Source organism: Herpailurus yagouaroundi, unplaced genomic scaffold (genome assembly GCF_014898765.1).
Source record: "Herpailurus yagouaroundi ecotype Mexico unplaced genomic scaffold, PumYag 77, whole genome shotgun sequence".
In the NCBI taxonomy this organism is placed as follows: Eukaryota; Metazoa; Chordata; class Mammalia; order Carnivora; family Felidae; genus Herpailurus; species Herpailurus yagouaroundi.
In genome coordinates, this window is record NW_024412388.1 from 17,961,827 (window position 1) to 17,975,230 (window position 13,404).

Here is a 13,404-nt window from a genome sequence, read left to right on the forward strand (position 1 = left end):
GTGTCTTCTGTGTTCTTGCCGTTCCGTGTGGCCCCTTCACTCCATGACTCCCTCCGGGTGCCCAGATTCACCTGATCGGTTTCCCGTTTCACGTCTTCCTGCCTTTGTCCTTGCTGAGCCCTGTGCCTGCAAAGCCCTCCCCTTGTTCTTGGTCTAGCCAACGCCAATTCATCCTTGACCACTCAGCTCAGCTCGGGCAGATTCGAGGACTCCAGGAAGGGTCTCTTACCTTCCTCCTTGGAACTCCCAGAATCCCTTTGGGCCTCCCCCTCAATCATACAATACACAGTAAGGTAACTGCTTGCTGCCCAAAGACCGCGGCTTATTTCGTTCTTTGTGTCTAGGATCCGGTTCCAGACCTGGCACTAAGAAGGCACCAAGAGGTGTTCAGTAAATGGCCAACCACTCACAATGCAAAAATGGTGCCAAGTCACCAGGGCCTGCCCAGCCTGGCCTGGGCCAAGCTACGTGGGGAGGCAGAAGGACCGTCCCTCTCGTGTGGCTCTCTGGGACCAGCTGTTCGGCGCTGGCCGACTCTACTGCAGGGGGCCTGACCCCGTGGGGCAGAAACTGCAGAATCGCAGAGCATTCCACTGGCCAAGGCCTGTCCTCCCCGCTCGTTTCCAGTGGCCTTACGGTTATTGTTTCAAAATGAAAGGTTTTAACTGTTTTGATTCTAAAAGAAAGACACACTTGCTGGGAAAATATTAAAGCAATAGAGAAGAATGTAAAATGAAGGGTTAAGCTCTCCTGGCAGTCCCACCCCCACAGACGACCAGAAATAACAATTTTTTTTTTTCCCCAAAACAAATCTGGCTTTACTTTCCAGCGGAAGCCGATCCTAGATCTAACACTGCACAAGGTTTCTTGGACGATGACCAGAGAAGTCCCTTTACACTGCCTCGCTTTGCCAGAGAATCCCCGTGGAAGGCTTCGCCAATCTGCATGCTGTCCTCGTGCTGGGACCATTGCTCATCTTCTCTGATGGTCCCAATTTTAGTATAGGTGCTGCCGAAGCGAGCACCAGAAATAACAACTCTGTAACACTCCATTTGGGCTTTGAAATGCACATAAACCATGTAGAAACACGACAGGCGCCACGTTTGTTAGTTTCGCATTCTTTCCACATTGTTTGGGGCACCGTGAACGTGCCTCCCTCTCTCTTGGTGCTAACTGATGGGACGCTAATGTGTGGTCTTGAAAAGTGAGTTGGGGAAGAGACATTCCTCCTTTCCCTAGAGCTCCAGAAAATAGAATCTAGTCCACGTCACAGGACTATCCTCACAAATGTTCCTCAAACACAGGCGGCCCCGGGGGGACTTGGTGGCTGCAGAGATGGGCGCTGGGTGTGTGGAAACAGCCTCAGGCACCGGGAAGTCTGGGATTCTGACGGATTGTCTAAGGCAGTGATTTGTGCCCACTGAGAACGCTTCCTTGACACTTTGTTTTCTGGCCTGTCCAATATTGGCCAGTTGGTGGAAGTTCCAATGACCATCACAGGTGAATAAAACCAATGATTCTGCTAGATTTCTTATTTATCCAAAAAGTTTAGAGTTTGTTTCTCATTTAAATTAGGAAATACTGGGGTGCCTGGGTGGCTCAGTCGGCTAGGCATCCCACTTTGGCTTAGGTCATGATCTTGCAGTCTGTGGGTTCGAAGCCTGCCTCGGGCTCTGTGCTGACAGCTCAGAAGCCTGGAGCCTGCTTTGGATGCTGTGTCTCCCTCTCTCTGCCCCTCCCCCACGTGCACTCTAAGAAAAATAAACATTAAAAAAAAGAGAGAAATATATATCTATGTATATGTTTGTTAATGTATAATATTATATATATACATAGTATGTTACTGAACATATAAATATTCTACTTTGTATTCTGCTTTTCTTAGCCACAGATGATGGATCTATTTTCATGTCAGTACATACATGTAGGTACACCTCATTTTTTGTACTATTGTCACTCCTTAAACTATCATCGCCTTTCTACTACCTGGCACAGGATTACACGCTAAGGATACACTGATTGATTTAAGCAAACCCCCTACCGATGGACATTTAAGTTGTTTCCAACTTTTGCCTGTATAGGTCTTTGTGCACTTGCTTAATTATTTCTCTGCAATCCAAAGGCCTATCCAATGCTGACATACCTGGATGACTGTGAGTGAGGGTTTAGGGAGGAGTCTGCCCAGCTTGGAGCAGTTTAAGGCAACCGGCCAGCGGGTCAGACTGCCAATTTGCCGTGTGACCCTGGGTATGCGACTCCCCATCTCTGGTCCTGTGCTCACATTAAGTGAGAGCAGTGATCTCTGAGGGTCATCCCAGCTCCGGTGTTCTGTAGTCCTGCTATGTTCAGTGGCAGGGAAGGCTCGGGGTGGGGCAGGGGGTGAAGGGGCAGGGGACTCACCCTCAGGTGGGTGCCAGAGATGCGGTCTGGGGTGACTGGCTGCCACTGTTCAGAGCCTTCTTCCTGGACACTGACGAGGTAGCCTGTGACCGGCCCAGCCCCGGTGTAAAGGGGGGGCTCCCACTTCAGCATCAGGGAGGTGGCCCGCACCTCGAACGCCTGCACGTCATACGGGGGGCCTGTGGGAGGTGGGGTAGAGGAGGAGTCGGCCAGCCAGCCAGCTAGGCAGCGAGCCGGTAGATCTGTCATCAACCTTGTCAATCTGGAAGCGCCTGCTCTGGGCATAGTGGGGGCCTGGTAGGACTTGGCTTCATGACAAACTTGGTCTTGGTCTGGGCCTGAGAGAGCGTTAACTTTTCAAAATGTGCTCAGCATCACTTCTTCCGGAAGCATCCACGATCTTCTCCCTCCCTATCCCAGGCAGCAGTAACCCTTCTAATGTCTTTGCTATTTCAGTGATTAGTGTAGGGGCTACGGCATGACCCCCAGAGTCAGATCCCCGGGGTTCGGGCCCCAGCTTCAGGCTTTGGGGCCTCTGCTCAAGTTCCTCAACCCCTATGTTCCTGTCTCCTCATCTATAAAATACAGATAATGGTAATTATTATAGTCTAGTGTTGCTGTGAGCATGAATGGCATGACTTGTGGGATCTGTCCACACATGGTAAGTACCCAATAAATATCAGTTGTTCATAATTACTGTCTAAAGCATCACGCATACTAATTATCTACCATTTAGTTAAAAATAAAAACCAGCACTGAGCTGAACAGCATGATGGAAGGTTGCGATCCTTCCTTCTTGGGGAGGAGGTGGGGGCTCATCTGAGAGAAAGTTAACGGGGTTGTGGGGAACGGCGTGCAGGGTGTCAGTCACCTTAACAGCGTGCTTCTGGGGTCTGACATTGGCCTGCGGCCAAAATCAGAGCTCAGATGGTGTGCTGAGCTAGGGGATAGTTTATGCGGAGGGTGCAGAGCCAGTTGATGGCCAAGGTCAGGGGTCCTCTAAGGTAAGGTTAAGACTGTCTGTGTCAGAGATTATAGGGTTTGTTGGTGGAAGGGACCAGGGGTCTGAGGTCTGGGGCCAACAGAGCAAGCTTGGATGCACAGAAAGCTTGGTGACACCCATCCCATCTACTGGTTGGATTTGGGGGACGGGGTGAAGGCAGGTGCTGGGCTTCGGCATCTTTAGACCCCTCACCTGGTTGGGGCATCGTCCACTCTTTGCACTCAAACAGGCTGCTGGGCGCCGACAGCTCGCCAACACCTGCCCAGTTTGCCGCCCGGGCACGGAACTCGTAGAAGTGGCCTTCACGAAGGTTACTGATCTTGAAGAGCAGAAACAGACAGTGAAAGCCAAGGCTGAGGCAAAAGGGGAAGGGGTGTGGCAGGGGCAGCACGGAGGTCAGAGCAGGAAGTCCCTGGGGCTTAAACAAGGTTGGTCAAGTGAGTCTGCATTTGAAAATTAGCCAGATTATTGAGTCCAGGGAACCTGAGGCCTTCTTGGCTTCAGGACCTCTAACAGTGACCTCTGGTCTCCACCGGCACAGGCCAGGACACGAGGCGGTGGCCACATTCCAGGCTTACCTTGCAGACCCGGGTGGGGATGGGCTGCTGGTTGACCGGGTGCCAGTCCAGCTCCTCTGAGTCGTGCTGGTCCAGGAAGTAGCCCAGGATCTTGCCGCCTCCACGACGCTTGGGGGGCTTCCACCCAATGACCATGTCATTTTTCCCACAGCTCAGGAGCGCGAAATCATATGGGGCAGATGGCGTGGCTACGGGGAGGAGGGAGGTGAGGACAGCCGCTTCCTTAGGGGCGGCCACATTGGGCAGTGGGGCCCGAGGGAGCCAACATGCGTCCTCCAGTGGATGCCCACCTTGCTTTGGGGTACTAATTTAGCCAACAGCATTTGCCAGTAATCCTGACTCCACTCCCTAGAGGGCAGCTGGGCCTCAGAGCTGGTGAGACCTTTGCCCCATGGCCTCACGCCATTGCCCTCTCCCCCCCAACGGACAGGCCGGGCGGTGCGGGGGGGGGGGGGTCAGCTTTAGTTCCCCTCAGAGGACTTACGCCCCCTTGGTCTCTGGGACTAGACCCTCCAAGATGTGGTCGATAAGCCCCCACTCTCTGCCCCACTCAGGGCTGCCCCCAGGAGACATGCAGACTGGACCTGCCCTTTGGACTTACCCAGAGCCTGCTTGACCCTGATGGGTTCGGTGGTCGCTGAGCTCTCACCTACCCCAGCCTCGCTGACTGATCGGACACAAAACTCGTACTCTTTCCCTGTCTTCAGCCCAGGGACCGTAAACCTGGAAGAGAAATGTGTAAGCTTTCAGGGAGGGTCAAACAACTTGCAGATGTCCCTGAACTTTCTAGAACAATCTTGTGGGCTAAGTGGCCACCAGAGGTAGGATCTGAGGTTTTGGGCCAGTTCTTTGTTTGTTTGTTTTTTTTTTAATTTTTTAAAGTTTATTTTATTTTATTAAAAATTTTTTTCAATGTTTATCTTTGAGAGAGAGAGAGACACAGTGTGAATGGGGGAAAGGCAGAGAGAGAGGGAGACACAGAAGCTAAAACAGTCTCCTGGCTCTGAGCTGTCAGCACAGAGCCTAACGCGGGGCTTGAACTCACGAACTGTGACATCATGACCTGAGCCAAAGTTGGACGCTTAACGGACCGAGTCATCCAGGTGCCCCTTAAGCATATTTTTTATTGATTTTGAGAGAGAGGCAGAGAGAGCGAGCAGGAGGGGGTAGAGAGAGAGGGAGAGAAAGGATCCCAAATAGGCTCCGCACTGTTAGCACAGAGCCCAATGCAGGGCTCGAACCCACGGATCGTGAGATCATGACCTGAGCCGAAATCAAGAGTCGGACGCTTAACTTACTGAGCCACCCCGGCTCCCCTAGGGCCAGTTCATGCCTAAAGATTATTGCCTCTGCCTCCAGAGTGATGCCCGCACCCTGGATGGTGAGTTATTAAGATTTTTAAAGGTTGGAGGAAGGTGGTCAAAAGGTACAAACTTCCAGTTATAAAGTAAATCAGTACTCGGGATGTAATACACAATGTGGGGACCACAGTTATTACCACTGTGTGATATACAGGAAAGTTGTTAAGAGAGTAGGTCCTAAGAGTTCTCATCACAACGAGAAAAATGATTTTTCTTTTTATTGTACCTATAGAAGATGATGGATGTTAACTAAGCCTATGGTGGCAATCATTTCATAACATACGTAAATCAAACCACCATGCTGTCTACCTTGAACTTATACAGACAGTCACGTATGTCTATTATCTCTCGATAAAACTGGGGAAAAAAAAAGATGTTAAAGGGTGTGGCTCTTCCAGAGTCCACCATTAAAATGCAGATATGCTGGGAAAGCTACCCCCCGAAGGCCCAGGCAGCCAACCCCTGAACTGTGCTATCTGGTGTATGTCCAGGACTTTGGGCCTCGTCCTTGAAATACAGCAGTGGTTCATATTATCTGCATGGATTCTGTGATTCTAAAACACAGAATCCTGTCAAAGACCCAGAAAGAGAATTGTCATCCAGAGACATACATCCAGAGACACTCTGGTTTAGACAAAAATGCCCCTTCCTGATAAAACCCAAATGGCAGACCCCTTTTTCTCTCTTTCCACTTATCGACAGTTTCCTGTAGCAAATCTTGCTCTACAGGGAGCTTCTCTCAGCCAGCTGTCCCCGATGAGACCTGAGGACCTCAGTCAAGTGTTGACAGCTGCTGACACAGCAGTAAGTTCCCTGCTCAGGGACATGCATGTCTCATGGGGAGCACACCTCAATGAGAGGGATGGAGCATGGAGGGGGGGATGTTGCTCAGGGAGCACCTGGTCAGGGGAGGCTGGGGGTGGCTCCCAGGACCAGCCCCTGCCGACAACAGATGGTGACCATGACAGCAATAACGGCAGCCACGCACGCAGGTCTAGCCCTGGCTTTCCCTATAATCCACGTAATCGCAGGCTCTTGTCACAGCACCCTCAGAAGAAGGTACTGTTGTTACCCCTGTCTTGGAGGTACGGATGAAGTTGAATGTCGGAATGCGGAGGGGCCCTTACGGATCAAAGGGTCCAGTTTCTGCACTTTCCCGGTGGGGAGGGCCTCCCCCAGAAGGAAAGAGGAGAGCCAAGGGCACCCGGCCAATTAGAAACACCACCTGGACCATAGCCCAGGCCTCCTGAGTCCCAGAGCAGAGTCTGCCCATTCGTTAGTCATCCATTAGGACATTCAGACATGGAGCATACAATGAGCCGGGTTCTGTGGGGCCCGGCGGTATGGCAGACCGGACCCCCCCAGTCCAGCGGGGCTCCCTTTATGCCATCACACAAGGCAGCACTCCTGAGCAGTGGTGGTTAGCCTCTTTCCAGCCATGACATATGTAACCGTCAGCACGCACACGTGTGATGAGTTCTCTGGACGTTCCAGAAGAGTGTGCCACCCCTCATGTGTGACGTGTGTCCCAGATGTGTCAATACCTTGAGTAACTCTCTCACCACCCTTGCCTCCCCTCAGGGAAGCACATCAAATGCAAGTTGAAGGAGAGATATTATTCTAGGGACAACCTGGTCACATTTGTCAAAATTTGTCAAAAATCTGATGATTCTCCAACTTGGGAAGTTTTAGCCATAACGAATTATGAGTGACCCCTCACAGCTGACCACGAGATACCAAAGACTTGTGGGGGCCCCAGGTCCTGTCCCTTTTTCTGGGTAAGATAATCAAGGGGCTGGTGGCCAAGGGGAGCCCAGCCAGGTGTGCTCAGGGCCCCCAGGCAGTCATCTGATGGAAACGGAGGGGAGCCCCTGACCCCACAGAACCTCAAAACCGACAGAAGTCAGGAGCCCAGAAGCTTCGAGGTTCACTGTGACTGCCAGGACCAGGGCCACCGAGTGAGGAGGGAGCCTCTGCGGAGAGGAGAGTCTGGTCCTACCTGCTCAGATGACGGATGAGGAACCCAGCCTCAGAAGAACGAGTACCCATGCCCGAGCACCAGGCAAGTGAGGGGTGCGTGCAGAATCCGAACCCAGGCCTCCCGGGCTGCACCCTCTGCCTCTCTCTGTCTCTAAGCTCCCAGACAGACGAGACCCAGTCCGTCACCTCTGCAGGCAGCAAGCCCTCAGCCAGCGTTTGCTGAGTAAGAGCCCATCCGGTCAAGTTCCAGTTTTCCACTACTAGCTAAGGGACTCTGACAAGTTACTTAAGAGCTCCATGCCTGAGTTTCTTCATCTGCATAGTGATGAGAAAAACAACAGTCCTAAACTCAGAGCATTGCTGTTAGAATGAACTGACCTAATATAGGAAAAGAGCTTGGAATAGTGCCCAGCGCCCGGTGCCATATTGTGAAACGGCAGGTGCCACAGTCCTTATGGCCCCTCCTTGCAGGAAGGCTGGGGCAAACTCACTTGTTGCCCTGGATGGGTTTGTTGTTAACTGTTTGCCACTCAGATGATCCTGCTTCCCGGGAGTAGATGTAATAGCCCAGGAGCTCTGGGTGGCCTTTCACCGGGTCCCAGGTCAGGGACACAGAGGTCTGCGTGTCTCGGAACGCTTGAACTTGAGCTGGAGGAGGCAGAGTAGCTAAAAAACAGAAACGTGGGTGATGTGATGCTGCGGGGGAGGGGAGGGATGTGGGGAAAGGCTGGGAGGAGCCCCCACCACAATCAAGAGTGGCAGGGGGGTGGCAGTCATGCCCTGGGGCTTTGGGTATTCCCTCCTGGGCCCAGGGGCAGCCCCAGACTATTATTCTCAAGTTCCCTCCCTCTTACCTCCGAACATCTCTGCTTCCTCTTGAAAGCCTCCATTCATTAATCCTTAGTCTCCGTTCCCTCCCTCCCTCACCACTGTCTCTCTTTGGCGTGTGTGTGTGTGTGTGTGTGTGTGTGTGTGTGTGTGTGTGTCTTCTCATTTGGTATAATAATTTAACTTTTACAATACAGACAAATGCTTTTTTTTCTTCCTCCCTTCCCTCCCCCTCTCCCCTCTTTTTCTCTCCTCGCCTTTTCTGAACTATACAGGAACTTTGCCCTGACACTGCCTTCTGGTCCAAAGACTGCTCACATCTGATCACAAACCGCTCACTGGCCAGACTCTGAATCATGTCTACATGTTACCTGGGCCACGACTAAAGAAAAACACCACTTGTCCACCAATCCATCCATACTTGCTATGAGTGTGTGTGTGTGTGTGTGTGTGTGTGTGTGTATACACGTATATATATATATATATATATATATACTTCCTAACTTAGTGAAACAGATCAAATCTAGGACTTTGCTATCTTCCCCAAAGGGGCCCTGCAGCACTTCAGGCTTTTCTTGGATAGGGCGTGCTGCGGCTGGGTTCCTTAAAGGGCTAGTCAGTCGCGACAGCTGCAGGGAACCTTCTGATCTTATCAAAACCAAAGAACCCCAGAATCCGGGGGCCTCAGAAGAGGGAGGGGCCCTGCGAGGTTGGGACCAGGATGGAGACGCAGCTGGGAGACTCTGAAAGGGGCCGGAGGCGGGAGCGGTACCCAGGCTTTCAGAACACCAGGTTTGGCAGGTGAGGACACCAAAGCTTGCGGCTAGGAAATGACTTGCCCAGGCCCGTGCTGTGTTGCTGATGAGAGGCGCCCTGCCTGGGGAGCCAGAGCTTGGAGTGGGACAGCATTAGAACTGAGGGACCACTTGTTCGCACTCAGCTCCTGTGCTGGACCAGCTGGATTCTGCAACCTGTGAATTGCTGATCTGGAAAAAGTCTCCATACTCTCACGAGCTCCCCACCCAGAGAAACGTTGATTCCTGATGTTCTGAGATCAGGGCTGAGATCATGCTGCTTGTCAGCTTCGTGATAGGCAGAAGGGGTCAGGGACAGGGAATGGAGCATGGCTTTGTCTCTGCAGCGGTGAGTCCCCGCTCTGGATGCTGACGGCCTGGCCTGGCTTGGTCTGCCCCCCTCTCCTGCATCACATGGGTACCTGGCTTCCCCTTCAAGGCGATGGGCTCGCTGGGCTCCGATGGATCACTCATGCCATACTGGTTTACTGATCGCACTCTGAAGACATAGGACTTCCCTTTCTCCAGATCCAAAAGAGCGAATCTTGGAGATTTCACAGGAGTTTCTGAGCTGATGGCCTCCCAGGTGCCACTACCTATGACCGACTGTGACAAAGGAAAGAAACCCGCATTAGTTAAGCAGTTGCTTGGGACCGGGCTCTGTGCCCACACAGCTCTCATTAACTTCTAACCCCCGGCCGAGGCTGGCCCTGAACATTGAGTTCTGGATCCCCTATCCCCTCAACATCTCTGCCTGGATGCCTACTGAGCATCTCACCTTCAACATGTCTAGAACTTGACTCTGGATCTTGCCCCCAAACCCGCCCATATTTGGTTGGTGGGACCCATCCTTCTAATTGCTCAGGCCAAAATCCCTGAAGCCATCCTAGGCTCCTTCCCTCTGACCCTCACGTCCCAAATATGCTCTATCAACAAATTCAGTTGGCTCCCCCTTCAGAATCTATCCAGAAACCAACATGGTGTATCACCTTATTGACCCCTGCTACAGCCTTGATCCAAGCCATCAACATCATCATCATCATCATCACCACCATCATCTCTCACCTGAGCTACGTCACTCTTTTCTCTAAATGACAATCAGAAGGATCCTTTCAGAACACAAGTCAGATCACATCCCCATCTGTCCATCTGACATCTCCCTCAGGGTGGAAGCTTCTTCATGGCCTGACCCTTGCTACCCATCTGGCCACATCCACTTCTCCCTTCCCCCTGAGCCTCCCTGATCTTCCGGATGGCAACAGGCCCAGCTCTTGCCTCTGGGCCTTTGCACTTGCTGGTGTCTTTGCCTGGGATGTTCTTCCCTCCAGAAATCTCTGCTAGTCTCCTCATTTCTTTTAGGTTTTTATTCAAAACTCACCTTCTCAGAGAGGACTCCCCAGCTCCCCATCCAAAAAGTCAGCCAACCCTCCCCCAAATACTTCAACCCCTCTCCCTGCTTTCTGTCTTTCTCCCTAGCACCTCCCACTAGTTAATGTGCTAAGTATTTTCCTGATTTATCTTCTTTACCGCCCATCCTGCACCCCCTACTCGAATCTCAGCTCCACGAGCCAGGGGTTTGTCTGTTTTATCCACTGCCAAACCCCCAGGGCCCAGAACAGCACTGGTACATGGGAGGTGCTCAATCTATGTTTGTGGGACCAACAAGTGAGGCAATGAATACATTCTCACAATAACCCTGCAAGGTACGTGTTAATTTCCCCACCAATGAGAAAACTTGGGTTCAGGGAATTTCGGTCACTTGACTGAAAGTCACGCATCTAATAACTGGTGTGTCTGGTATTTAAGCTCGGGTGTGGGTGCCTCCAACCTGCTTCCTCTTCACAGCATAAGGCTCCCAAAAGGCAGCCATAGATGCTGCGTCTCTGGGCAGATAGAGGGTGAAGGGCTGAGGGGGGCGGCAGGTGAGTAAGACGCCCAGAGGCCACTACCGCTGGGTATGGCAGTTAAAACCCGGAAGCACTGGGGGAGCTCACTGACCCTGCCCTCTCTGTGCTTTCCCCTCCCAAGGCCCACCTGCCTGTCAGTAGTCCAGAACCCAGCTAGGGGAAAGAAAATCCCAATAAAAACCAGGCAATGTTGCTGAGCACCTACTGTGGGCCAGGTTCTATTCTAGTCCTCGTGTACTTTAATTAATTTGATCCTCATATTGGTTCTCTAAGGTGCGTACGGTTATTAGCTCTCTTTTACGGAAGAAGAAACTGAGGCACAGAGAGACTAACTAACTTGCCCAAGGTCACACAGCTAGTAAGTAACAGAGACCAGATTTGAACCCAGGCAATCTGACCCCAACATTTGAACCATCACATGGCTAGAGCCTCACAAAGCAAGTCCTCAACGATGCATGGCTTTCCTATGTGGGAAAGACAGGATCACCCGTGCGTGTGCAAAGAGAGGCCCATTTGAACAACCCGAACTTTCGCTAACCCTGTGCTGTCCCCCTACTACGTGCCGGGCCGTGTGCAGCAAGTAATGAGAAGGTAACTCTGGTCTCTTCCTTTGGGGGAGTCGGAGTCAAGAACGTGTCCCTGGGACGTGTCTACAGGCCCAGAGCCGCGGGCCCAGCTGTGTGCCGCGTCTTATTTCACCCTCTGTTCGATGCCGGAGGAAACTGAGGCTCAGGGAGCTCAGGAAACTGGCTCACACAGCAGAAGTCAGGATTTGAGTTGATCTTAACACCACACTGTTTTCCACTCTGCCAGCTGCCTCCCCTCCACTGTGAAATCCACTCCCGATGAGCTGCCCGCATCCCCAGACACCTGCCCCCACTTTGTCTGGCTGAGAACTGCCTCCAGCGCTACCCGCCCCCGCCCCCCCGCTGAGTGAGTGCGGCTGGCCGTGACCCTGGCTCCAGGGTACCCTCCCCGTGTGGCCCTGGCCAGGAAGAGGGGCTTGACTGGATGTGTGACTCCATGCCAGCCAGACTTGGGGGCGGGGAGCTACCCCGGAAATGGTGGATTGTACTTCTGTTATTGTGGTCTGTGTCCCTTAATTCTGTGTATTTCCATGAACGGCCTCGGGAGCTGCCGCCAGTAACTGGCCTGGGAGGGCTGAGGTCACCTCAAAAGGTCTGCCCCGGTGTAGGGCCAATCTCAGCCCTTCCAGGCAGGGATTCCCTTCTAGGGGACACTGCCTGTGGTCTCTCGGTGCTTCTCCCAGCTCCCCCACACCTCCCCGGGTGACAGCATGCCTATTCTTCAGCCTAGCCTGGGGCTGGGGCCCTTGGAGTCTCCATACCTTCTCCAGAGAGTATGTCAGTGGGGCTTTGCCCCGAGGCCTTGGCTCATCCCAGCCGAGAACCACGTAGGCATCACGGATCTCACTGGCGTGGACATTGGTCGGAGGTAAGGGGATGGTCACAAAGTCTGGAATCAGAGTCATCAAGGGGCAGAGACGGGTGGGCCGTCAGAGACCCCTCGTTTCACAGAGGAGGAAACGGGCCCAGAGAGGGGTAGGAACTTGCTCCAGGTCACCCAGCAAGGCCAGGCACAGCCAGGGCGAGAAGCCAGGTCTCCCAATATCCTCCCCAGGACTTTCCCCAACATGCTACCTCCTCTACAAGGGGCACAGCAAGATGGGCCACCGTCACCTGAGAACATTGGCCTCCTCCGACTGGACCTCACCGCCCTCCCCTCCCCACACCCCATACGTGGACAGCTTCTGCCTCTCTGCCAGTTTGTGTCCCAGAGTTTCCAGAACCAAAAGGAAGCTGGAATCGTGAGGCAAAGGGTTAGGAGGTTCACACGTACCTTCAAAATCATCTGTGCTGACCGTGATCTTGTTTCCCAGGTCAAAGGGGATCTCTAGGGTGGAGAATGGAGCACGTTGGGGAATGGAGCATGTTGGGGGAGAAGTAGGGGGTGCAGAGGTTGTGTGTGGTGGGGGGCTAGGGCAGGAGAGGTCAGGGCAGGACCTGCCAACTCTGGGAGCTGATTCCTCGCCCTGTTCCCAGTCCTGGCTTCTGAGCTCCTCCCTGTTTGACCTCAAGCAGGTGCTGTCTGACCCCCAGACTCTCAGGGGTCTAAAGCAGAACACTGCTGTTCTAGACCCTGAGAGGTGCTCTGTCTTCTTGGGACAAATGGGGACAGAAGGGAAGTAATGTGTCTGGGGTCGGATGCCTAGGGCACGGCGGAGCTGGAGGCAAACCCAAGTCAGACTGACCCCTCAAGGCTGGAAGGGCAGTGGGGGGGCCCCCACCACATGCCCCCAGGCTGACAGCTCCTGAAGCAGGGCTGTTTTCCTCCTTCAGATTAAGGGCATCTGAAGAAGGTGTTGTGGTCCTTCCTCAGTTTAGCATCTCCTGTGGGCAGATTCATGTTCCTTTCATCAGACTAGCTATACCTTCCCCTTTGGGCTAGGGCTTCCTCAGGACAGCACTGCACTTCCTCCAACAGCCTAGGGGTTCCTGAGACTGTGTCTCCTCCATCAGACTAGCAGTTCCT

At 52.9% G+C, this 13,404-nt stretch overlaps 1 protein-coding gene across 1 annotated transcript in view; it reads right to left on the reverse strand.

Annotated features, from left to right (window-relative positions):
• MYOM3 (myomesin 3) overlaps window positions 1-13,404 on the reverse strand; it is a 33,671-nt gene that overhangs the window by 16,555 nt on the left and 3,712 nt on the right. Inside the window, exons 6-13 of the mRNA XM_040464921.1 lie at window positions 12,712-12,765; window positions 12,200-12,327; window positions 9,367-9,550; window positions 7,814-7,988; window positions 4,583-4,704; window positions 3,982-4,169; window positions 3,596-3,722; window positions 2,401-2,579 (exon numbers count right to left, since the gene is read on the reverse strand). Coding sequence (XP_040320855.1) covers window positions 2,401-2,579; window positions 3,596-3,722; window positions 3,982-4,169; window positions 4,583-4,704; window positions 7,814-7,988; window positions 9,367-9,550; window positions 12,200-12,327; window positions 12,712-12,765 — 1,157 coding nt within the window. The remainder of the gene's footprint in view (window positions 1-2,400; window positions 2,580-3,595; window positions 3,723-3,981; window positions 4,170-4,582; window positions 4,705-7,813; window positions 7,989-9,366; window positions 9,551-12,199; window positions 12,328-12,711; window positions 12,766-13,404) is intronic.